General features: G+C 35.2%; 2 protein-coding genes across 2 annotated transcripts; one reads left to right on the top strand and one right to left on the bottom strand.

The window, feature by feature from the left end:
* The first annotated feature begins 11,676 nt into the window (after positions 1-11,676).
* LOC122296670 lies at positions 11,677-12,279 on the top strand. Its single transcript, XM_043106474.1, has one exon. It carries the CDS (start codon positions 11,677-11,679, stop codon positions 12,277-12,279), a length of 603 nt encoding a protein of 200 aa, XP_042962408.1.
* An 829-nt stretch (positions 12,280-13,108) lies between these two features.
* On the bottom strand, positions 13,109-20,082 carry LOC122297475 (glutamate receptor 2.8-like). Its single transcript, XM_043107533.1, has 5 exons — positions 19,814-20,082; positions 16,008-17,347; positions 15,326-15,638; positions 13,987-14,393; positions 13,109-13,903 (listed from the first exon to the last, which is right to left on the bottom strand). Exons 1-5 carry the CDS (start codon positions 20,079-20,081, stop codon positions 13,286-13,288), a joined length of 2,946 nt encoding a protein of 981 aa, XP_042963467.1. The 5' UTR covers position 20,082; the 3' UTR covers positions 13,109-13,285.
* Between the last annotated feature and the right edge of the window lie 7,766 nt (positions 20,083-27,848).

Genomic DNA, 27,848 nt, shown 5'->3' with positions numbered 1-27,848 from the left:
CTTGGACTCTTGAGACACTTCCCCCTGGTAAAAAACCCATTGGTTGTAAATGGATTTTCAAAACTAAGCTCAAGGCCAATAGCTCCATTGAAAGGTACTAAGCTCGACTGGTTGCCAAGGGTTATACTCAAGTTGAAAGCCTTGACTATCATGAGACATTAGCACTGGTTGCCAAAATGACCACTATTCTTGCTTATTGGTGGTGGCCGCCACCAAACATTGGGTCATTCATCAACCCGACGATGACAATGCCTTCTTACATGGTGACCTTGATGAAAAAGTCTACATGACACCACCTCCTCGATATTTCATAAAGGGGGAGACCCATGTCTGTCGGCTCCAAAAATCTCTTTATGACCTCAAATAAGCCTCCCGCAACTAGTTTTTAAAACTAACCTCTGTGCTTCTTGATGCATGTTTTCATCAGTCTCAAGCCAATCATTCTTTATTTACTCTTGTCACCTCCACCAGCATTACTCTTGCTCTTATTTATGTTGATGATATCTTGGTTGCTAGTAATGATATCTCTCAAATTGAGGTTTTCAAAAGACTCCTCTCCACCCATTTCAAAATCAAATATCTTGGTTCTTTGAAATATTTTATTAGACTTGAAGTTGCTTGCTCCCACAAAGGTATCTTTCTCAATCAGTGCAAATATGCTCTTGATATTCTTTTCAAACTACCCTTTTTCCTATAGAGTAGCACTTGAAACTCAGCACTAAAGACAACAATCTCCTCCCTGATCCTTGCACTTACAGACGCCTAGTTGGACAACTCATCTATTTGACCATCACTTGACCTGACATTTTCTAAGTAGTCAATATTATTAGTCAGTTCATGCATGCTCCTCGGGTTCCTCACATGATTGCCGCTACTCGTATTCTACGTTATGTCAAAGGCAATCCAGGCCAAAGCTTTTTCTTCTCTTCCTCTAGCAGTATGCATGTCACAGCATATACTGATTCTGATTAGGCCAGCTGTCCCACCACTTGCCATTTCACTACTAGATATTTCATTTAGTTAGGGACCAATTCAATCTCATGGCGTACAAAAAAATAGACTATAGTAGCAAGCTCTTCTGCTAAAGCTGAATGTCAAGCTATGGCCATCACCACCTATGAACTCACCTGGTTGAAGCAACTTCTCACTAATCTTGGAATTTCTCATCCCGAGTCCTTCAGCTCACATTGTGACAACCAATCCACTCTCTACATTGTGCACAACCCCGTGTTAATGAGTGTACCAAACACGTTAAGATTGATTGTCATATTGTTCGTGATAAAATTTGCTCGGGCCTCCTTACAGCCGTTCACACTTCTTCCATTGAACAAGTTGCCAATATCTTTACTAAAACCTTGGGACGAGAAATTTTCCAACATTTTGCATTCAAGTTGGGCATTATGGATCTCCACGCGCTAACTTGAGGAGGAGTATTGACAGTTGCCATATTTTCTAGATTCTTCATCTCCAAAAAATCAGTCACCTTAATTCTAGGAATCTATCTAATTTGTATAACTAGTCTACTTACCTTTTATACATGTTCCCATACTTAGTCCCCTATACATCTATATATTTTTAAAGTGATACACAAATGAATATACAGTTTTGACCGATAATCACTCTCCCTCTCGGTTTTTAACACAATGTGTGTTCAATTCCCTTATATAGAAGTTGAAATCAGGAGAGAAAATAATAGAGAAAATTAAAAGATATATACTCTTTGAAGTTATATATAGTAATATTGAAATCATATGTGCCGGCAGGTGAACCATCACATCACATTGACTTGAAAAACTATGAGTTGTGCATTGTCTTGATCATCAGTATGGGCTTCATCTAAATGAACATCTAACTTCTGCATTTCTATTTTATTTTTCCCTACTTTTTGAGAGTTCATTAGGCCACTAGTTTTCTAGTGCTTTTTAAAAGAGAGTAATACAAGGAATAGGTCTTAAATAGATAAGGTTTATAGATTGAAGCACGTGTATTGTAGTCAAAAACAGGTCCCTCTCTTCTCTCTCGAGTCTGAGTAGGGTTTAGTGCCATCGTCTTACGACATTTGGCGTGGTCTCAGTGGCTGTGAGATAGTTGATTCATTACTGAGATAGTTGATTCATTACTCCCTCTCCTCGCAACAATGGTCGAGGAAGAACTAACTAACTGATGGGAACGACTCCATTTGTCACACAAAGAAATGACCATTATTCAAATTCAATCTAAAGAGCCAAGAACCTCAACTATTTGAGGAAAGTTCTGTATCATTGGCTATGTCCTCTCTGAGAAAGGCGTAAACGATGAAGCATTTCGAACAATGATGGCCCAGATCTGGCAGCTTGAAGGGTGGGTGCATTTTAAGGACTTAAGTGACCAATGCTTCTTGATAAAGTTTCAAAGAATACAAGATAAAGAAAAAATATTGAGTGGAAGACCATGGTGCTTTGATAGACGCTTACTTGCCCTCCAAGAAGTAGATGAGAAAATGTCCATCAATGCAGATCAGTTTCAGTATGAACCCTTTTGGGTTCAGTGTCACAACCTCCCTCTAGCAACTATGAATGAAGATATAGGGGAGAAACTAGGCTCTTGCATTGGCCATGTGATACGGGTAGATGCAAAATCAGATGGTTCGGCATGGGGATGATGCCTTCGTGTTAGAGCAGCTATTGACCTACACAAACCCCTCTTCAAAGGTAAATGGGTGGAATTTGACGAACAAAGGTACTAGATATCCTTTAAATACAAACGTTTACAAAGTTTTTGTTTTCATTGTGGTGTCTTATTCCATAAAGGGAAAACCTGCTCTAGGCCACGATATGAGTCTCAGTCAGATGAAAAACAACACCAATTTGGTACCTGCTCAGGGCCCAACCTATGAACTCATCTATCTTTGATAGTAGGAAGTACAGAGGTAGTCAGTCAAGTGAGGAATAGAAAAAATAGAAACTTGCAGTGGAAGAAGCTATGGTCAAACCTACTGCATTGAATTATGTGGATGAGGAAAACAAAGCCCCATAAACTCTTAAAACCCTTGCACATGGGTAGGATATACCAAGGGACAAAAACATAATGGCGCTGAGAAGGTGGGGCATCATGAAAAGGAAAATTTCTCTCAGGAACCTTTTATGACTGGTCATAAAGGCACAATCAGTATGATGGAGTTAGATCTGGGAAAGGATCTAAATGTGGGCAAAGCTGAAACAGAAATGTCCTTACCTACCAGTAGCCTCCAAACAACTAGTAAGGGGGAAGATTCCTATCGTCACTGAGTACCCACAAAATGCACGAGAATCTCTGTAAAGTGTCAACCCCTTTATGACTGAAAGGGCCCCTTCTATGACTAGTAATGACCAAGAAGAAAAACTTAGAGGGGGCAAATGGAAAAGAAAGGCAAGGGGATCAATAAATCCATCTACTACTCTAAAAGATGTCACAAATCTCCAAGACCAAACTAGATCCAAAAGGAGAGTGTTGAGAGGCAAAAAAGAGGTGGCCCCTTTACAAAAAAGAACAAAAAATAGTGCTACTGTTACTGAGTCCCAAGAACAAAAGGCAGTTGCTGCTTCCCAACACTACCCACCCAAATGAGTCTCTTAATATGGAATTGTCAAGGGCTTGGGAACCCCCGCTCAATTCGTATCCTTAGAAAGCTAACTAAGGAAAAGTGCCCCAAACTAGTTTTCCTTGTGGAAACTAAATGCAATAAATATAGAATGGAGGAAGTGAGGAGGGCCCTACAATTTGATGCATGTTTTGATGTGGAAAGTGTGGGACTTAGTGGGGGCATAGCCCTACTGTGGAAGGTCAAATTTATAAACTACACCCGGTGGCACATAAGTGCTATGATCACTGAAAATGGTTCAAATAGTCCCTGGTTATTCACAGGCTTCTATGGACACCCTGACAAGATGAAAAGAGATGGCAGTTGGGAGCTCCTCATGAAGATCAAACCTGAACCAAAGATTCCCTGGCTGTGTGCAGGGGACTTTAATGAAATATTACACCAAAAAGAAAAGGTTGGTGGCCCTAATAGACCTTATAGAAAGATTGAAAAGTTCATAATGGCACTAGAACAATGTGAAATCAGAGACATACCGAACTTAGGACAAAATTACTCCTGGTCTAATAACAAAAGAGGTGAAGGATTTACAAAGGAGAAAATAGATAGGGCTATGGCAAACAAAGAATGGGTGGACCAATTCAACTCAGCAACCTGTAATGTACTTGCAGCAGTGAAGTCTGACTACTCCCCACTCCATGTCAGCATACCAGATCAGATAAAAAAGGAAAGAGGGAGGCATAGGGTATTCAGGTATGAGGCAGCATGGGAAGTCAGAGAAGAGTGGTGCAGTGATAAAGGCATAATGGAATAAGAGAGTAGTGGGAAACAACCTTGCTGAAACCATGAGGAAAAGGCTAGAATCCTGTCAAAGGGGACTCACGGCATGGAAAAAAAAAGACTTAAATCAGAAGGATAATCAGGGCCCCTAATCAAATCTGGGCCAAAATCAGTCACCTACAAGACACAGGAACTCACATAGCTCAAATGCAGGAGCTGCAAAGGAAAGCTGAGACCTACCTTGAAGAAAATGATTTGAAATGGAAACAACGTGCAAAGCAGCACTGGCTGAAAAATGGAGACAAAAACACCAGCTATTTCCATATTCAAGAAACTCAAAGAAGGAAGGTTAACACCATCAATTCCATAACTGGCCCATCTAGAAACATAGTCACTGAGCAAGAGGGGATTGGTTCAATCTTCACAGGTTTTTTCTCATCCTTATTCAACTCTTCCTTGCCTACTAATATTGAGTCCTGTTTGTCTGCATTACAACCAAAAATCACAGCTGAGATGAAGAAATGCCTGAATAAACCTTTTACCAAGGAAGAAGTATGAGTGGCCTTGTTCCAAATGAACCCACTTGGGTCCCCTAGCCCTAATGGGTTTCCTGCACAATTCTATCACAAGAACTAGGAAGTGGTAGGAAGAGATGTGTGCTGTTTTGTTCTCCAAGCCCTGAACCAAAAGGGATCTCTGAATGAAGTGAATGACACCTTCATTACCTTTATACCGAAGGTCAAAAATCCAAGGAAGGTAGCTAAATACAGGCCTATAAGCCTGTGCAATGTACTTTATAAAGTGGTCTTGAAAACACTAGCTAATAGGATGGAACTGATTCTCCCTCAGCTCATTTTAGTGAATCAAAGTGCCTTTGTCCCTGGAAGGCTCATCTCAAACAACACTCTTGTAGCTTATGAGGTTCTCCACTCAATGAATTCAAGGATCAAAGGGAAGAAAGGCTTTCTGGCCCTAAAATTGGACATAAGTAAGGCTTATAACAGGGTGGAGTGGGCTTTTGCGAAAGCTATTATGACCAAAATAGGCTTCCCTCCTCTATGGATCCAATTGGTTCAAAACTGCCTTGATTCTGTCTCTTATTCAATCTTGATTAATGGAGAGCCTCAACAGAGCTTTAAGCTTTCTAGAGGAATTCATCAAGGGGACCCAATTTCCCCATACACCTTTATCCTATGTGCTGAAGCCTTATTAGCATTGCTACACAAAGTTGAAGAGAGGGGGGACATCACTAATGTACCAATTGGCAGAGGCTCCACTAAAGTAAGTCATCTATTCTTTACAAATGATAGCTTACTTTTCTGCCAAGCATCTCCCAATGAGCTCTCAAAAGTCATTGCCATATTGGACACCTATGAGCATGCCTCGGGCCAAGTACTTAATAGGGACAAGTCATCAGTTTTTTTCAGCAAGAACACAAAGAAAGAGTTACAGACCTATGTTCTACAACTTATTGGAACGAAATCCACAGGGACCTTTGAGAAATACCTCGGCCTACCTGCAATCTTGGGAAGAACTAAAGTAACAGCATTTCACTCCCTCATAGACAGAACTTGGTCCTGTATTGTAAATTGGAAAACAAACCAGCTTTCCTCGGCTGGCAAAGAAACCCTCCTTAAAGCAATGCTCCAAGTCATTCCACTTTACTCAATGGGAATGTTTCTCCTCCCTAAGTCCATAACCAAAAAGCTAAACCAACTACTAAGAAAGTTTTGGTGGGGATTTAATGAGGACTCCTCTAAGATTCAATGGATCCCTTGGGATAAACTTAGCTCAGCAAAGGAGTAGGGAGGCCTCTGTTTCAGAGACTTCAAAATCTTCAACCTGGCAATGCTTGCCAAGCAAAACTGGAGAATGATCCAAGATCCTTCCTCTCTTGTACCCAAAGTCTTTAAATAGAAATATTTCAGTGGAGGGTAACTTTTGGATGCCAAACTAGGATCTGGTCCCTCATTTGCTTGGAGAAGCATCATAGCTGGAATGCCTATCCTCAAGTCAAGCCTAATGTGGAGGATTGGTGATGGGCGCAGCATCAACATCTGGACTGAAAAGTGGATACCATCCCTACCTTACTTTTAGGTGAGTACCCCTAGAGAACCTGATTGCTGGTGTGAAAAAGTGTGTGACTTGATTGATCCAGGACAGAGGAGATGGAAGGAAGATCTCCTAATGGAGATGCTTTTAGAAGAGGAAATCAAGGCCATAACTTCCATCCCTATCAGTGCCGGAGGCAGGGAAGACAGATTAACCTGGCATCTAACTACCAATGGACAATATTCTGTAAAAAGTGGATACCACCACCAGAAGCAACTAGAAGCAGAAGAAGTTGGGGAGAATTCACACAGACAAATGGAAATAGGAGTGTGGAAGAGGATATGGAAAATGAATGTGGCCCCTGCAGTCAAACATTTCAGTTGGAGGGCATGCAAAGAATAAATACCAACCCTAGCTAATCTGAAAAGAAGAAGAATAGTAGAAGACAGTGAATGCCCTATTTGCAAACTTGAACTCGAGACTTCTGGTCATGCACTATGGGGCTGTATAGTAGCTAGGGATGTGTGGAGCTGGGGATGAATCAAGGCCCAAAAAATCTCCTTCCAAAATGATCTTGTTTCCAAAGTTTAGGTAATGCTGAATCAAAAGCTTGATACAAATGAACTCTTGGAGAGTGCTGTCATGATGAGGGGCATATGGTCCAGGAGAAATGATCTCATTCATGGTAAACATTTTAAGCATCTAGATCATCTCATGCTAGGAGCCAAAATAGAAGATGTAACGGCCCACTAGAAATTCAATGATAGAATTTTTATAGACTTTAGAAATCTTGTAAAAACCCCGTAAGTTTTCACGAATCGACTAATCGCAGAGGTTTTAGTCTATCATCATAATCAGTGTTATCACTCACTATGGTGCCAGAAATGCGATTTTAATTGTTTGAGGTAGTTAGAAGTGTCATAATACATTATAGTCTATGCCACTAGACTTAGTTGAATATTTAGGATTTTACAATGCAATAACCCATTTTCATAATTTCAGACGAAACAGTTGTTTGAAACTGTGATTTTATTTATAGGGGCACTTCGGGGTTGAGTATTGGTAAATGGTTTTTACTGTAGATTAATATGAATGTTTAGGATTTTTTAGTAATAAGTTTATTACGCCTTTTTTTTTGAGTGAATAGTAACCTCGATAAGCGTACTAAGTGCAGTGTTTTTAAAATCACAGTGTGAAATGTCCAAATTAGGTTAAAGAAGTTTTATTTGGACACTTGGCAAGATCTTAGCCACACGTAGTGAATAGTATTAGACACTTGGCACAAAGAAGAACCCTTAGATGGATTTGTGAAGGAAATCAAGGTGTGAGATCATGCTACCTAAACAAAACTTTTTTTCATTTGATCAACCAAATTGAGCCCGATCAAAGAGGGCTTCAATCCTAGTGAAACCCTAAATGGTTGGAATCCAATTAAAATACCAAAATCTTGGTTAAAACTGAAACCCTAAATGATTTCCCCAAACCCTAAATTGGACTTCAAACCCTTTTTTATCCAATTTCTAGCATTGTGTTTAATCACTTGATTAAATCACTTCCACATACTATTAATTTCTCAAATCCTTATTATGACATCATTATCCAACCTTTTAAACCTTGAAAATTTGATTGGGCCAAGAAAAATTGGATTTGGGCCTAATAGCATCTCAAACCCTAACCAAACCCCTTTTAAACCCCAAATTGAAGCCCACTTGGTTGAAGCCCGCAAGGTCCATGAATTTGGCCACCTTAGTAAAGCTTCTTGAAGAAGTTTCCTCCTCCATATGGTTGACCATTCACTGCCCTTGGCTCCACCCAACATTGCCTTGATGAGATGGAGAAACCCACCTCATCAACCTCCTTACCTCATAGCTTCTGCACTTCTCCTCACTATTCTCCACTTTATGTCACGTAAACACCTTCAATCAAGGGTCATTCAGGTTCATATCTACCACCTACAGAATTATTGAGTTGTGCAAGACACACTTCCTTCCCTTTACTCACTTGCTCACCCTATTCTTAGAGAGAACCCCAAAAGGGCTCTCTCGGGCAAATTTCTGGGTCTCTTTTTGTGGATCTTATCGACCCTTTGTAGGTATTTTCACACGATGAATACTTGATAAAATTTGTTCTTCTTTGAGTATAGTTTCTATATATATATATTATTCATATCATTCCATGGTCATTTGGTCGGTCAAAAGTATTTTTAACCATGGAAAGGTCATTATGGGCGTGAAATTGGAGAGTATGTTCTGTTTTGAAATTTTTAACCAAGCTAATGGACATATCTTGGTCAAAAAATTTTATGGAGTGTTTTTAACATATTTTTATGAGTTTCCATTGAGGTTTTTTTGCATGAATAAAGTTTTTGATGATAGATTTTCTTACATCTAGAAACTTGAAAACTAGAAGTGGAAAAACAATTTTTATTTGGAGAAAGTTTGAATATTTCATGATTTGATCTTACTCTAAAGGCTTTGATATTTTTATATGATGATCCTAAGTCTCTTAGTTTCATGTTAGGATGTTATTTTGAAGATATTTAGTACTAGTTTCAAAGATATGATTTTTCTATGCAAGAGGATTTCAGTTAGGCCTAATATTTGATGTTTTTGGATTAGATCCATGTTTTATTGATTTTTAGCCATGTGATTTAAATTTTTATGGTTGTATATTCTTTAGGGCAAGTTTTAAACTATGTAATGCTTTATTTCGAAGATCTCGCCTTCTTAAGCCATTGATCAAAATATTTATCAAAGCTAGTTGAGGGAAAATTTTCTGTTTTTGGACTAAGTGTAAAACCAAAAACTTTAAGTATTATTTTGTGATTTTGGTGACTTTAGTTTGATGATTTAAAACATGATTGATCTTAAGATGATGTTATGAATATGTTAGAAGTAAGATTTGATTTTTTTGGAATTCTTGGAGATGTTTTGATTTAGGGTCAAATCTTGTGATTCAAGTGTTTGGATCATTTTACAAAAAATTTGGTGTTGATTATTAGCTTTTTATAAAAGGATTTTTTAAGTATGATTTTAAACTTAGGATAGAAAGATCTTTGTTGCAAAATGTTGGTTTAAGCATGAGTTTTGAAGTTGGAAGGAATTGCAACAAAAACCAAGATAAATGGCTTATGGATGTTTTGGCCATAGTGTGTTTTTCATAGTTGTGATTTGTTTTAAATTTTTTCTGAGTTGATATTTGAGTTTAGGACAAAATTTCCATGAGGAATGTAAATTTTGGAAACTTTTGGAGTTAGGATGTGAAATCCTTAAGTTAGGGGTAAAATGATTATTTTACTCCAAGTTAGCTTGTTTTCATGCTTCTAATTGTTAGTAATTAAATTTATAACGTTTAGAAATACCCTCTTACAATTCCTCATGTCTCGCACTTTATTCTTGTAGAACCCGACGATCGAAGTAAGTTAGCTTCTAACTTACTATCATTTTACTGTATATGTATGATGAGTAAGGGAACTACAATTTATGTATGTATGTTATCATATATGCCATGCCATGTCACGTCATTACATGTTTATCTATTATGCATGATTTATTTTGTCATGAATATTTATCTGTTACACAATCTATTCTGTCACGTATTGTTATATGTTATAAGTATACCATGTTAAGTATGCCACATGTTACATGTATGTCATATCATATAATATTCACCATTACAAGTGTGTCATGTTAAGTAAAAAAGTCAAATCAAGTTTATGTTAAGTCAAGTTTCAGATCACGTTTTTGTTAAGTTATTCATGTCAATCACGACCCTAAGTGCTAAGATGGGGTAATATCCTAGTGGAACTCCTTTGTTCATGCTGGAGTGTCTAAATAGGTGTGAAATTTCCTAGGTTGACAAAGTACAGTCAACAGATTGCGAATGGGGCCTAATTAGCTGGTCACCAAAGCGCGTCAGGCACTAACGCCGATTGTGCCATATTTTATTTTTATTTGTGTTCACAGCAAGTGTGGCACAAACAATTCATGGGGTCATAACAACTGTGGAGCATACACTACGTGAGACACAGCAATTGTGACATGTTAGCAACTGTGGAGTAAGTATTAACGCACTCACAGCTGGTGTAGATACCTATGTTGTGATGCAGTAATCGGCAGGGACACACAGCTCAAGGGGACCTGTGTAGCACCCATATGGTCATGTTATTAATTAAGTCTAGTAAACAAGATTCCAAGTTCATGTCAAGAAGTTAAGAATAAGTAATCGTGGTGACCCCATGAGATAAGACTAAGTTTCAGATCAAGTTCATGTTATGTTATGTTATGTTCAAGTTAAGTTTCAAGTTCATGTTCATATCATGTTATGTTCAAACTCACGTTCATGTTATGTTATGTTCATGTTCACGTTATGTTTCAAGTTCACATTCATGTCAACTTATATTCACGTACATGTTATGTTCAAGTTCACGTTCATCTTATGTTATGTTCATGTTTACATTATGTCTCAAGTTCACGTTTATGTCATGTTATGCTCATGTTTACGTTAGATTCAAGTTTATGTTTATGTTATGTATGTTCACGTTCATGCTATGATTCAAGTCCATGTTATGTTTCAAGTTCACGTTCATGTTATGTTGCTAGCCCATGTTATATTATAAGTTCAAGTTCATGTCAAGTCAAGTTCAGTTCACGTTTCAGTTCAGGTTATTATGCCATGCTATATGTCAAGTTATGTTATGCTTACTTACGACTTGAATTATCCATTGATGCTTTTACTGCCATGCATGTATCATTAACCTGTGTGGGAGTTTCTTGTTAACTTACTGAGATTTGTAATCAAATCTCACCGTGATAGTCTCAACTACCATTCCCCCCGAATGGTAGGCGATGTGTCAGTATCAAAGCATAGAGCAAACATTAGTAGACTGAAGGAGGTTGACTTGGAGCCGCAGACATGACGCAGAGCTTACAGCTTCCATAGTTAGTTTTTGGATAGTATTCTGGCCTCGTTAGTCGAGTTACACGAGTTAGTCAATGAACTTCTTTAATAATGTATTTTGGTAATGTAAATATGGAGTCTGACCTCCCATATTTTTGAGATTACGGTCTTTTGAGACTCGTACTGAAATCGTGGATGTTTATTTTTGTTAAGTATGCTTGCATTACGATTTAACTAGTTGGGATATTATAAGTTTAGGCATAGTATTGCTCAAAAAAAAATTATCCGCTGCGAATATTGCATAATGTTAGATGCATGTTAGGAATATTACATCTTATATGTCATGAACGGGGGCAGGTAACCTTGTGTTGCATGTCCCGACACTTCGGATGTTTGTCCGATCCCAAACAGAATCTAGGGGAGTCACAGAAGCCCTTGCCTACAAAGATGAAAATAGGCTTCAACGAGACCACCAACAGTTAGCTGACCAGAGAGTTCTGTCATGGCAAAAACCAGCAAGAGGATCATACCAGGTCAACTGGGATGCAGCCCTAAAGGTAGAAACAGGTAAAATGGGGCTGGGAGTTATAGTTAGGGACCACCAAGGCTATGTCATTGAAGCACTAAGAGCAAGGAGACCATTAGCAGGGAAAGCATTTGAAGCAGAAGCATACGGTTTAGTAGTAACGGCCACTTTTTGCAAAGAACTAGGCCTTAACCAGATCCACATAGAAGGGGACTCAAAGCGAGTTATCAACCTAATGCATGGGATGGAAAAGAATTGGAGTATGGGTGGTCTCTTAGTTGAAGATGCAAAGAACATCTTGTCAAGCATTGGCAACTGGAAAGCAACACATGTCTATCTAGAAGGCAACAAAGCAGTTCACAAAATAGCAAAATCTACTTTAAACTTAGATGAAGATGTATATGACATTGAAGAGTGCCCTTTGTGCATTCAGTCAAATGTAATCGCTGAGCTGTTTTCAGCATAATCAATGAATTTAGTATCCCAGTTTCAAAAAAAAAAAAAAAATAGATAAGGTTTATACCAATTTTTATAAAAAGTGGGTCTCATTAATAATAAAAAATAGTAGTTTTTACACTTTTTTAAGTAAAGTCCATTTTTTTACAAGAGCTTGTATGGGATTTGTCTATTTAAGACCTGTACCAATCATTTCTCTTCTAAAAATATTGGGAAAATGGTTAATTTCTGAACCTTGAAGTTCATGTTAAAGTACTTGATCTATTTTGGATCACCTACGAAATCTTGGGTACTATATAGAAATGGGGCTAAAATTCTTTTATTGATCTTCCACTGATGCATAAAGAAGTACAATATGATATTGTTCACAATTATATAATGAATTGGGGATTACATGTGTTTTTCACTTGTCTTGAGCGCAAGGATTCTAATAGAACAATACATCTATATAAGAAAATGCTTACATGTTATAATTTGATTGGAAGGGAAATTTTAAAATTTGGATATTGAAATATTCTATTCTCAAAGTTGTCATGTGTAGAGTACTAGTATACCTAATAAAGTATTTATATGTCATAATTTGATTTAGATGATAAATTTTAAAATTTGATCTTACAAATCAAATTTAGCCATTTAAGTTATGTGAATGGAATGCTCAATCTACATACCAGCTTGAAAATAATAAAAGTAAGGGAGTGGATCGATAACTATGCTGACCAAAATCAAATAGGAATGGAAGAGATGCAACTTTCAATTCAAGGCTTTGATTCTATTATCCAACATCATGCAATGAAAGTGGTTTGTTTAGATAAGTATTTAAAAGCTGCAATGGACCATCTAGCTGTTAACATTTACTTATTTAATTACATTGATCATATATGTCTCCAATATGATGATAGATCACCAGATCAAAACTCCCACATGATGCTTGAAAAACCTAAGGACAAAATAAAATAAGAGTGAAAAAAGCATAATGTTTAGGTGTGTTTATGCTCAATTTATGAGGTTCTTGGTCCCTAATCTTGATTTTGATACTTAATGAGCTCATTAGGTACTGGTGGTATTGCTAGTTGAGATGTCTGATCGACGTTTGTACTGGAATCAGAATATTCTCCGGAAGACATACCTAAATCATGAAATTTTAAGGATCCAGATTGGGTTTCTATCAGTTCTGTGCTGTTTGACGGACTTGGCGAACATTTGATCCTTGTCGAGACATCATTTCCATGTATACCATGAGTACTACTTTCAATGTCTCCAAAAGACATTGTTTTCTTTCTAAACGTATGCGAGGTGAGGTCCTTTTTGTCAAACATTCTAAACATATGAAGAATTCTTCTCCAGATCGAGTCATCTTCTGGATCAGAGGGTATAAAGAGTTGTTGCCTTTCCTTGTAAAGGAACATAGATATGGAGAAAATGAGAGCTAACAAGGAAGCAACCCCAGCAATGAGGAATAGGCCCCAAAAGCTAGCAATGCTAAGACTGGGGGAAGAACTTGGGGTGTTGGGGTCTGGACAATTGGTGTTTTCCTCTAACCATGCCCTTTCAATCTCTTTCATTATCTCCCCTTCAGTTACATTTAAGATTTGTCTTGAAATATCTGCAACAAGGGGGGAACCCATTGGGAATACCTGCAAGTCATTACAAAGGAAATCTACTTGAGAAGCTTGAACACCTAAAAAGCAAGCATATAATAATAAATGAGAGATCTTACAAAGCCAAACCCATCAGTTTTGTATACTGATGAAACCATGGTGTACTTTGAGCAATATTTTCCTAGAAATAACTTCATGTAGGGGACTTCATCAAAAGCAGCAGCTATACCACCATTTGCACTTCCTTTAGACAAAAGTTCATGACATTCATCCGTAGAATTATATTGCTTTAGTTGAAAATCCTTAAAATTCATTTCTTTTAAGATTCCCAGAACAAAAGAACCTTCTTGGTAGCCAACCTTCTCCCCATTCTTAATAAGCTGGTTGACATCAGTAACTGTTGGTTGCAGCTGTTGAACTGTTAAGAGGGATGCCAAACTTGCAGTGTAGCTTTGAGTAAGTATGAGCACCACAAAAACCCATATGATCACCACAAACCTAGCACAATTGCTTATCACTATCTCCCCTGTAAATTCAATTCAAAAGAGTTTTAGAAAGGAATGTACATAGTTTAATGGTAAATATCTATGAAGTTCATATGATATTTGAGAAGCAATTAGGAATACACTAATATTCAAAAGATCAATACTTGTCAATAATAGGGTATCGTTCACTTTCCTTCTAAACTATTTCTTCTACGCGAAATCCAGATCAATGATCATGAGCACATCTCTAATCTTGGCAAAAAGTTGCTTCAATATTGACCCTTTTAGTTCAGCTCACCAAGACTCCTGAATGGCTGGTTATAGTCCAACTCATTACTAAATCATTACACGAAACACACACACACACACACACACATGTATTTGTATCATCATAATCATTTATCAATTCATAGTAATCTTAGGTTTTCTTTTTTCCTAGACTCTTTAGTCAATCAAGAAGTCTAAACAAGTTCTTTGCTACCTAATTAGGAGTCCAATCTTTCAAGAATATATAGTTTGAGTCAAGTCTTTCAAAAATGGTGGGGTACTTCTAAACCGATCTTTTCTCTCCGCAATTCCTTGGCTCCTCAATTCATATTTAATTCTATAATTGAATATATTGAGTAGTTGTATATAGCCTTAGTGCATGCAGGTTCTGCGCATTCTTTTTGAAAAAAAAAATGAGGTCTATTATTAAAAAATTAATTTTTTATGTGGATCCTAAATTTACCTACTTTCAAAGAGAGTGATCTCATATACCTTAGTAACATGAGGATTAAGGACTTTTTGACACATGATGACAGAGAAAGAACCTAATCGTGATCTTAAACATTCATAACCATATCCTACAAAAGGCCGATGTGTGCATGCATGCATGTAGTTTCTACATCGTGCTTGCTAATATTGAGTATTTGAATTATTGCTCATTGTAAGCATTAACAATGACATAAGAAAATAAGTAAACGGAACTTACGTTGTGCAAAAACCATGGTGGAGAAGGAATACCATAAGCTTGTCCCAACTTGATGTGAAGGAAGCCCACGAAAATCCTCATTTACTCGGTGTTCAAGAAACCATACCACAAACCCAATGAACACAAAGAAACAGGCGCTTGTGATCCAAAGGTCCCAACTTAAAGGCTTCAAGAATACCCATGCATTTTTCCTCCCGCTATATTGGAGTGGCACGACCATTGACACTCCAGATTCTGTGTATGGTAATGTAAAGTCCACATACCTGGATCTATTTTCTATGATCGTCATATCACCTACTGCAGCATCAAAATTCTGCCAAGATCAATCATGTCCATTAAAAATGTCAGTTTCTATGTCTAGATTCTAAATGGAAATAATGCATATATATGCCATACGGTTAGTCAGTCTCAATCTGAATTAATGCAAGCAGAGCTAGATGTTTTGTGAGTTATGAAAAATAATAGAAAAATGATATTTGTAGTTTTAAGGTGTGCAACTCTTACACACTCTACTTGAAAAAGTGAGTAAATAATATGAGACCGGCCACCCACATAAAACAATAATAATAAAAAAAATAATAGTGACCCTACTTTTTTTTCAAAAGAGTATATATGACTTGCAAACCCTAACTGTATCTAGTATTACAGTAAATAAGAAGAATGCATGAAGATTTTTACTGACCCCTTGATATACTTGATAGACCAAATCATTATAAGTACCGGCGCTTTCACCATCCGGCTTTGCAAAGGGAATGAACTCATATCTAATAGCATATGGTAATGATTCCATCACAGCATCGAAGACAGCAATAGAATATCCTCTGACCTGTGTAGTGTTAGTGCTATGATCATGTGTGACTTGAACAAATTCACTAAAGCCATCCTTCACTGGAACTCCTATTCGCAACTTCTTCCCACTTGTTGGAATCTCCCAACCTTTGGGTACAATGTCTACATCACCCGGCCATGTAATATGCCTTAGGTTGTTCATGGAAGTAGAATATACGTTTTTGTTCGCTGAATTCATGAGTTCCCTTCTGAGTCCATTTTCTGGGGTCCAAAATGCAACCACTCTTTCAATATCATCAATCACATTAGTTATCTGAAAAGTTGACGATTTTATTTGTCTGTTAAGAAGACTGAATGCACCAGAAAGGCCTCTAAATCTAACACCCAATAATGCTTCTCGAAGTTTTGGACCACTTTTTGAGACCCCAATAGTTTCAAGATCAATTAAGTTGTTCGAAGCATTCGGTTGTTCAAAAACAAAATTTTCACCTCCAACCTTCTCAACTGCTATGGCTAGTGCTGAAGCAGCATCATAAGCCCATAGGCCAAAGACATTCAAGTCAACATTGGTAATATTGGGATTTTCTTGTTGGAATGTCCTTTTCCATCTAATTGCAAAATTTTCAAGCTCTTTTGTCTTGGGGATGTAAGTCTTTACACCCAATACTCCTTGCATTGAGTCAAGTACTGAAGGTTCTATCGAGCTTAAGGAATTGGCTATCCCACTGGTAACGATCCAAACATAACCTTCACTCATCATTCCAATCTCTTTCGCCTTAGTAAAAAGCCGAGAATTGAGATTCTGTGACATATGCACAATAAAGACTCTAGTTTGCATTGTCATTAACTTGTAAAGTTCTTCACTAATTTCATCATCTGTGGCCAATGGAGCAATGACACTCCGATAAGGAACACGAGCATCAACATCTTGCAAGGCATCAATTAAGAAGGGTATGATACCTTCCCCATACTCATTGTCTATGTAGATGGGCACGGCTTGTTTCCATCCAAAGGCTTTAACAATTGCACTTATTGCTTTCACTTGAGCTGAGTCATTTTGAGCAACTCGAAAAAAGTATTCACTCTTATGTGAAGTAAGAGAAGAGCTTGTTGCTGAAAATGAGATAATTGGCACATGAGCTTTCTCCCCGAGATCAATGACAAAGTTTGCCTGAATTGAGTTTTGTGGCCCTATGATGGCTTGCACCTCTGTATTTTTTATCAAGTATAGAGCTGTGATTCAAAAACAAAAGGAAAAATAGTTTTTTAATGGAATTCAAGGTAAATTTTGAATACATATTTCTATTACATTATATATATATATATATAGAATTTTGGAAGCATATATAAAAATTTACTCTCGTGAAGGCATATCATGACCTTTTCGCAACTAACTTGTTGTATATGCCATTCTTTCCAACTCATAAATATTTAAAAGTCTAAACTCAAGTACTTTGACTACTTCAATTTTGAACTCCAGTTTAGTCTAATTGATTCATTCAATTTGGTTTTAGACAAATTTTAAAATTGAGCCGATATACATCGATTTTGAAAATTCGATTGATCATCACCAAAATCAAAATTTTTAATTTTTTCAATTTTGATCCAATCCGACCGATCTGATTTTCTGGTTTATCGTTTACACATGTGGCACTATATAATTTTAATATCATAATATTTTCAAGACCAAACTTAATTATTAGAATTTAGTATTTATTATTAACAATTAGTTTAATGTTCAATTATGCTAGTATAGTACAACTAGTGTCTAATTTATTAGTGAGATTAATAAATTTGAATAATAAGATTATACTAACATAATTAGTGTCTAATTATAAATCTACTACCATCATCTCTTCTCATGCTGCCATGCGTTTGGTTTGGTTGGTCTGATTTGTTGGTTGGCGATTTGTGGATGCTTAGTTTGATTTGGATTGTCTGGTTTGTTTGACTTGGAGGATGGGCATTTTAGTCAACTGCTTTTCGTAGTATGAATATTTTAGCTCATTTTAATATGTAGCAAGAGGGTATGAAGGGGCATTTTGGTCAACCGCTGTTTGTAGTAGATGTATTTTAATCCAACTTTATATTTGTAGCAAGGTAGGTTTAGGCCCGGTTTAGTTAGCCTTTTATCTAATCATCTGGAGCTGTATGGATAAGATTATTTGGCTAACCAAACGGCATTTCAGCATCCGTATTTCATTAATAAGTTTTGAAAACGTACATTGATATAAATAGTGCAAAACATTGTAAAACAGTAAGTGAACATTGCATAACAGTAATGAACAATGCAAAACTAACAGATTCAATAAGTGAACAGTGTCAAATGAATAGTGCAAAATCTCAAGTGAACCAATCCTCTCCAAACCGTGAGACCCACACCTTTATTAAATCTCAAAAAGTAAAAGCTATCTCATTTCATCTTATTATCCAAACACATACTTTTTTTACAAACTATTTCATCTTATCATAACTCAAAAATCTCACTACTATTTAGAATATCTCATCTTATCTTTTCTGAACTGCATAACCAAATGAGGTCTTAATTCTAACTTGATTTGGTGTGGTTTGGGAGATCATTTATCTCTTACATAAACTATAATAAACAATTTGACTTTTTTAAATATCAAAATAAAAATAATATTAGAAAATTATATTCTAATAATATTTTATTCAATTTTTAAATTTTATTTAATTTTATTTCATCTTATTTGTATAACCAAATGAGACTATCTAGCGAATGGATATTTTAGTATAGAGAATATACTTTTGTATTTTTTTATTAATTTTTAATTTTTATCTTTGTTTTATACACACAGTGGGTCATGATATGGTTTGACAAAAGCAAGACATGTAGTAAGGGTACTAATACTTATAATTATATGTTAAAAGTACATCTAAATGACATATGATGTTTCTTTATTTATTTGATTTTAAAGCGTGACTTGGATGATATATAAAAGCTGATGATCACAGCCTGTAGCCAGAGCACGAATATATAGAGAGTCTCTCATTAAGAGAGTGAGGGGCTCCTAATTTCTCATTAATTTAAAACGTCTTAGGCTTAGTTTATTTTCATAAACCATTTCATGATCTCATCTCATCATTATAACTTTTCTAAACTCTCAAATAAAATAAAAATAAAAATAAAAATTTAATTTTTTCAAATTTTAAAATAAAAAGAATATTAAAATTTTATTTTTTAATCATATTTTATTCAATTTTCGACTTTCATGTCATCTTATCTATCTAACCAAATGAGATCTTAATGAACCACATGGGCGTGCAGTACTTGATCTTATTAGTCATCCAATTAATTTCCTTCTATATAAATATATATAATATAATATTTAAATCGCCAAAGTTCTGAATTCTCATCTCAAGTAGAATAACTACAGCAATAATTTGATGTTTCTTTATGGTATGTCTTTCTTTATTGCAATCACATTCACACTCATTCATTGTTAAACCCGCAAAGGACCACGGGTTACAAATCCCTAAGCAGCTTGGAAAGAAAACAATGGAGACAATGAAAGATATATAAGAACATATATATATATATATACATACATAAATATATTTATATATATAAGAAGCTGATGATCTATATCATATACTAATGCAATCCTAAAATCAGTGCGGAGATGAGTATGAGTGTGTGTCTCTGAGAGAGAGAGAGAGAGAGAGAGAGAGAGGAACCTGCAACAGCTGCTTCAACAACATCATTTTTGGAGTCCCTGGTGTCAAGAACCAGCCTGGTTTTGTAGTGACTGTTGGAGGCATAGAAATCTGAAAGAGCCATGTTGATGCAACTCCATCCCATCCTCCCCTTCCATGTATCCAAGTCCAGAATGACACCCACATTAACTGGGATGAATGTCTTGTTTTGTGCCTTTCCCATGAAAATCCTTCCAGAAGTAACAATGAAAAAGAAAAGAGACAAAGCAATTCTGGTAGCCACCCTCATGGTTGATCAGGTTTGGAATCAAGCTTTTAAGATTCATTTGTCAAGCAGAAGAATCTTATTTATAGGGATATCTTATTCAATTGACAAGAACGATGAACACGTAAGATCACTTGAAGATGAAAGCAACCAACTTATAATTAATTAATTGTGGTCGTCCAAATTGGCGGAACAAGAAAGTCATCTTGAGGTTGGATTAATAATATTATCATTGATACTTAAATATTATTTCCATAATATACGTGTTTTGCTGCATATGCATATTTCAATGTATGGTAAGTAAAGGACTCGTTTGGACACTAGGGCCCATTTGGACAATTTAGAATATCTCATAATTCTTTGAATATATAATAGTGAAATTATTTGTGAATAATAGGGAAATTATTTGAGTTAAGATATTTTATTGGATTTTGAGAAATGAGAAAGAAAAAGTTTAATACAAATATTATAAGTTTAAATAATTATTTGAATATTATTTTGTTTTAAAATTTAAAAATGTTGTATTATTTTTTGTGTTTTGTTTGTAAGTTTGGAAAACTTGAAATGAGTTTTGTATTTGAATAATGATTAGATGAAAAGTGATGTTGTATAATTAAAAATTTAAAGTGATATTTGGGAAGAAAATTATGAAAAGTTTTGAAAATATCTGATAATTCCTTATTACCCAAACAATGCATAATCTAGAGATAATTTTGTGGCACACATAAGCTGATAGGAAGAGGCCAGGTGGATGCTATTATTTATATTTATATATTAACATTCATGACTCTCACATGTGGACTAGACTCTACCTTAATAAATGAGTTTAATACATGAACTATTTAATTAAATAAGTGAAGCATAGAGTTAGGTTTCGAACTCAGAATCTATACTCCGATACATACCTTGTGAAATCACCACTTGTTCCAAAATCTTAAATATTTTAGGACAAATGATAATTTCACAAACACAATCATTAGAAACTATAAAATAGACCATCCAGAAGTACACGGGATACAATAAAAAGGTTATATACTAGTTTTCTTTCTTCTCTTAAAGAAAATAAAGATACTATAGAAAGAAGGGCAAGTTGCATGTTCATGATGCTAATAAAAAGCATTAGAAACATATATAATAGATCCACCACCTAAATACAATGATCTCCATGAACATATATATAAGTTTTTGGTAATACAATCGGCATGAACTTGCAGGACAACAGCCAGTGTTCAAGCAAACACATAATCAACGTCCAATAATTCATTATCTCATGCACACTCAAGATCTTGAGGCACCTGTGGCCTTAAGGCATTGCATGCCTCAGAGCCCCTCAAGTATTAGTACTACTTAATTATATGTTTCTCGTGATTCTTGACCTCTCTTTTGTAACTTTAATTTGTCCTATCAAAAGAAAATGACATTGCATTTATAACGAAGTATTTGTGACGAGAATAATTATTTATGATGAAAACAAACTCATTTTAACAGAATATAATCAATTTCATAAAAAATAACTAATTACAAATAAACAGTTTTCTTATAATGTTAGTGCCCTTGAATTTTCGATTAGTAGTACTACTCCTTTTGCAATATGATCAATCACTCAGCCTTTTATATATAGTTAATTATCCTTTTGTTAATATGTGATTATAACTAAAAATATGCGACATGAAATAATCATAACATTTTGCTTTAAAAACATGTGGTAAATTATTGCAAAATAAAAGCAAAATGTGGTGGCCGATTGACAAATTAAGTGACAACTTAGATATATAGTTTTGTCAATAAATATATAATTATATTAATTACAGAATGATTTTTAAGGAAGAGGAACGGTACTCCTAAATTTTACTGATTCCATTCACTTTTTGAAGAGGAACCCCTTAAAAAAAAAAAAAGATTATAACTACTAGATTAATGTCATTTTTCTTTATTTTAATTATAATAAGTAATAGGTAGGTAGTGATAGCATGACTTAATATTATTTTTAATTTGTTTGTTAACGTGGCATGTGTCCTTTTTTCACAACTTAACATTATATTATTAAGGAAAATGCTTTGGTGCTCCCCAAAATTGCTCCCTAGTGTAATTTTTTCGAATGTTTTAAAAAATTATCACTAGTAAATTTGTGTATGTGTTCTTTTAACTTTAAAAAATCAAAATACACTGAGCCCCGTTTGGTTATAAGCAGATGTTTTTATCTCATCTAGAACTATACGATATGATATAGTGGTTTTGGCTATTTAAATACAATATTTCATCTCTTAAATTCTGAAAGCATCAACTTAAATGAACAGTGTAAAATAATGTAAAACAGTAAATGAACCAAGAAAAACTGACTCGAACATTTAGTGAATTCCATCAATAATTATCCACCCATACATTTATTAGGCACTCTAACGTTATCCTCATCATCATTTGAGTATATATATTCCATGCACAAAGATCGAAGGAGTACCTGATCATACACAAAAGATGCCATTTGTCTGATATATAGTCGTTTACTTTGACTAGATCAAGGAGCTAATTTATTTATAATTGTAGTATTTTTCGACCCAGTCAAAGATACCCAGTCATGAAGTTATTGGTTGATCGATTGAATTCATGCATGACATAATTAATTATATATCAAGTCACAACAAAGAATTTCTTCTTCTGCTACAGAAGTCATGACCTACTCGATCCTTATCTTCAAATTGTTTTCAAGTCGCCATTTCCTTCTCTGCAAAACCGCGTACACGTTAAGCATGGCGATTAGGTTTACGATATCTGTCTCTTTTTTATTTCTATAAAGAAGGAGTTAACTTTCTTCTTCATGTGTTAGAAACACAACCTAACCCTACAAGTGGGTCATCAACGATCGATTAGTAGGTGCGCGGATGGCAAAATTAACATAGTAGATTAAAATCGCAGCAAATTGCATGAAAATCGGGGTTAAAAGCCTTTTGTCACCGTTTTGTATCCGCGAGAAATAACACATCTCGAATGCGTGAAATTTCGCAGCAAAAAGTTTCACAGTAAAAGATCTTAATTATATTCAAGACATGATGCACTAATTTGAAATTTAAAAAAAAAAAAAAAGAAAAAAAAAAGAACTTGTATTCATTTATATATATAGCTTAATATTTCAACTAGTTTTGGCAAAAGAAGTACTATTACTATCAAAATATATGTATAATAAATTCATGTCTTCATCATGTGTTTGTATTTTAATTCTAGATAATTACCGGAAAGACCGCTGAGGAAAGTACTGATCTTGGTCATTTCTCGTAAATACTTGGGGTCTTATTCAGTCCCGACAATTCAGCATACTCGATCGATCGGAGAAGCAACCTCTTAAAATAATTACTTGAGTCGTGTCATCTAAAAGAATATTGACTTTATCAAAATTAAATAAAATTGACTACTTCATGTGGATGAGTAGCTCAGAGATAGAAGACTTTCATATCAATTCATACCTATAGCTAGCTAGCTGTAATTGATCGGAAATTAAGCATGGTCTGCCGGTGAAGGCCGCCATATGGTATATTCCCCAGTCAGGATCCATCTGCTACTATATATATATATATTATATATAATACAAATATATATATATATATGTGCGCGCGCGCGCGCTCGCATAAATATAGACAGTATAATACATATGCATTGAAAGTAATAATTTGGTTTAGTCAACTCTTGTGCATTCCATTCAGAAACAAAAAATCTACTATTAAAAAATGAGTTTTTTTCATATAGGTATCAAATTAATTTATCCCAAATTTTTAAATAGAATAGTATTAATGCGAAACTTGTATACTTTAAAAGTATTATATATATAAAATATTTCCCATCAAGATATATATATATATATATACCTTCCCAAGCTAGCTAGCTATTTCCCCGGCCAAGATGATCATGTTCAATATTCTCATGCAGAGATATTTTGGGTGGTATATAGTTTGTCAAAGGTTCCTATAATTTATAATTTACACCTTTTTTTATTATTATTGTTATTTTGGAATCTATCAGCTTGATCTACCTCGTATAACAAAAACTGAGATCGATTGTGTCACTACAATAAAAAACATTTTTTGGGACGAAATTAATTTGGGACGAATTGGAAATCGTCCCAAAAAGTGGGATTTTGGAACGAAATTTGAATTTCGTTCCAAAATGACGATGGTTATGCCAGACCGTTCGAACGCGTTCGAACGGTATTCTTAGGGACGAAAATTTTTGTCCCAAATAAGTTAACCGTTCGACCGTTAATGATTAACCCTTCGAACGTTTAATTTTTACCGTTTGAACGTAATATTGGCGCGATAGGCAAAAATATTATGGAGGGAAATAGATAAACCGTTCGAACGGTTAATATTAACCGTTCGAACGTTATTTTAATCGGTCGAACGGTGACAGAGTTTTAATTTTTTAAGTTTTTTGCCAAATTATATTTAGATTAACTAGTAATTATAAAAAATTGGTTAATTAAATAATATGAATAATCTAAATTAAGAATTAGTTTAGAAAATATAAAACAATACTATTTCATATAACTTAAATACTGAATTTACAAAACACAAAATATTGTCCATACAAAAAACAGGAAATAAATAAATAAAAGTTATCATAAAGTAATTAAGACCCCAAGTCTTTGCACACTTCCTCGACTGCAGCTATACGTTCCTCTATTTGTGTCAGTCGAGTACTGATGGTGACCTGAGTCGCAGACATGGCAGCAAACTCTGTACGAAGCTCAGACACAGCAGAATGGATCTCCATACGCACTGCATCGATCACTGCTGATGTCTGCTCGTTGATCGCTGCACGCACTATGTCAGCCATCTCCTCACGAGTAACACTGTGGACTGATGCCTCGGCCCGTGTAGATGTCTCTGCAGCTGCAACTGAGACTCCATGATCTCCCGGCTGTGCATCTCCGTGAGGATCAACTGGTTCTGGAACATGTGCACGAAAACGCAGTCTCGAGTGTCCCGTGCTGCGTGAGAGGGTGGTGCTGTTTATCGGTCCCATCGGCTCCCGTTTACGCTCAGCAACATCCTTTTCAAGATGTGCAACCTTCTGATTGGGAAAAACTTTGTGACATGTTTGAGGATCCATCATATAAGGTATAAGTAATTTAATTATTTTAGTCCTATTTTTAATTTCGCTTTCTAATATTTTGAATTCTTATGTAGGAGCGAAGTTCTATAAACAAAACAAATAGATCAAAATTGAAGATTACTCATCATGCAGGCTCAAGATCTTTCCACCGCCTCTCTAAAAAATTGGTATTGCTATTCTTTCATTTGTATATAGTTAACTGAATATATCAATCATAATGACTTTATATCTTAACAAATCTTTATTATAGCAAGATTCAGATGCCAATTATGATCTGACAAAATTATATGCTGCATCACATACTAATCGTAATGGAGAGTGGAGTCATCCTGATGCCTGTGAAAATTATGTAAGTATTATAATTTGTTTTAAATAAATATATTTGAATATTTATGATGATATTAACTCTTTATCTTATGTGTAGGATAAAATGGTTGCCCTGCGTGCTGAATCTGCGTCAGATCAAAATTCCTCAAATACAGATGTTGAGATTTTTACACAAGTTCTGGGTGAACGTTCAGGATATTTGAGGGGTTTGGGTCGCTGTGTAAAACCTTCTCCCTCTTCCTCTTCTTCTGGGTCTGCCTCTATAGCTCAAGAGAATGCGAATCGTAGAATTGAAGAATTGGTTGCAAAACAACAAGAGTTAGAGGCTCAATTGGCGAGACAAGGAGACATGGAGATGCGCCTCAAACAACATGAAGAAGAACAAGCACAGTTCAGGAGAGATATGCAACTCCAAATGCAACAGCTTATGCAACAGTACAGGCCTCCAACCAACTGATGGTTTTTTACGTCTAGCTTATGACATTATCTAATTATGTATGAACAATGCTAGTTTTATGGTTATTTATTTCTTCGCACTTATTATAAAACTTTTGTGAGTAATTAAACAGTTCCTAATTTATGTTTTTCAAATAATATGGATGTGTATTTAGTTTTTTTATAATTATTGGTTTTAATAAAAATAATATCCGTTCGAACGACCGAGTCACGTTCGAACATTAATGGGCATGCCGTTCAAACGATAATGTACCGTTCAAACAACAATGCGCAAACCGTTCGAACGATACCAGATGCTAAAAAACCGTTCAAACGCATGACATTACAATATCGTTCGAACGTTGATCAACACCGTTCGAACTCTTATACCGTTCGATCGTCTCATTTAACGTTCGAACGTATTTCTACTGAGCGTTTGAACGTATCTTGATAACCGTTCAAAAAGAGACGTTAACGTTCGAACGTTATATGAGAAGCATTCGAACGCTATTCTGGAACGAATTTAAACCGTGACAAAAACATCCACCGTTCGAACGGTATCGAACGGTCAATTTCAAAATCGTTCCAAAATATATATTTTGGGACGAAATTCTGATTTTCGTTCTAATATATCTTCTGGGACAGTGATGTTGGGACGACCTTGGGACAAAATTTTTTCATCCCAAAAAATCTTTCGGAACGAAATCTATATATTTTGGGACGAAAATTTTCGTCCCAAAAAATTTTTTTTGTTGTAGTGTGTTCCTATTTTATTAGGTACCTTAGGCAGAGGTGTTTTAAGGGACTTTAATTGTTTGAGTACCAGCTAATTACGCAAAAGCCTAGCTTGATTATTACTTTGTGTTTTGATGGTGAAATAATTTGAGATGATATGTGAATATATATTAGTGTTCTGTGAGCCTGAATGAAATACATTTAAATATAAATGGATTGAGATATATATTTAAATGTATGAAATATGTTGAGATAATCACGTGTTTAAATTTTTTTATAGGAATTTGAAAAATGAGTGAATTGATCTATCAATAATTAGTTTGAAATGGGTTGAGATGATTTTGACATCTAAACATAGTCTAAATATATTAAAATGGACTTAGTTTATTAGACTCCTTTTTTGCCAATAGAACTGTTTTTAAATCCATTTTTTATAGGAGTAATTTTGGATCCATGTAAAAACAAATCCACGATCAAAAGGACACTACAACAAAAAACATTTTTTGGGATGAAAATTTTCGTCCCAAAATATATAGATTTCGTTCCGAAAGATTTTTTGGGACGAAAAAATTTCATCCCAAGGTCGTCCCAACATCACTATCCCAGAAGATATATTGGGACGAAGATCACAATTTCGTCCCAAAATATATCTTTTGGAACAATTTTTAAATTGACTGTTCTATACCGTTCGAACGATGACATTTTTTGTCACGGTTAAAATTCGTTCCAGAATGGCGTTCGAATGCTTCTCATTTACCGTTCGAACGTTAATGTATCTTTTGAACGCTTATCAGTATACGTTCAAACGATCAATAGAATTACGTTCAAACGTTAAAGGAATAGATCGAACGGTAGAAGAGATCGAACGGTGCTGATCAATGTTCGAACGCTATGGTAATGACCTGCGTTTGAACGTTTTTTTGAACATCTGGTATCGTTCGAATGGTTTGGTCATTAATGTTTGAACGGTACATTATCGTTCGAACGGTTTGGTCATTAACGTTTGAACGGTACATTATAGTTTGAACGGCTTACACATTAATGTTCGAACGTGACACGGCCGTTCGAATGGATATTATTTTTATTAAAACCAATAATTATAAAAAAAAAAACTAAATAGACATCCATAATATTTGAAAAACATAAATTAGGAACTGTTTAATTACTCACAAAAGTTTTATAATAAGTGAG

Source organism: Carya illinoinensis, chromosome 15 (assembly GCF_018687715.1).
Source record: "Carya illinoinensis cultivar Pawnee chromosome 15, C.illinoinensisPawnee_v1, whole genome shotgun sequence".
NCBI lineage: Eukaryota > Viridiplantae > Streptophyta > Magnoliopsida > Fagales > Juglandaceae > Carya > Carya illinoinensis.
Note: the sequence above shows the minus strand (reverse complement) of the source record. Positions and strands in the feature narration are given on the sequence as shown.

Coding starts and splice junctions, on each gene's coding strand:
- LOC122296670 (XM_043106474.1), top strand. CDS start 11,677: ATGTTTGTCCGATCCCAAACAGAATCTAGGGGAGTCACAGAAGCCCTT.
- LOC122297475 (XM_043107533.1), bottom strand. CDS start 20,081: ATGAGGGTGGCTACCAGAATTGCTTTGTCTCTTTTCTTTTTCATTGTT. Junction 17,348..19,813: donor TGTTGAAGCAGCTGTTGCAG/GTTCCTCTCTCT, acceptor TTTGAATCACAG/CTCTATACTTGATAAAAAAT. Junction 14,394..15,325: donor CACCATGGTTTTTGCACAAC/GTAAGTTCCGTT, acceptor TTGAATTTACAG/GGGAGATAGTGATAAGCAAT.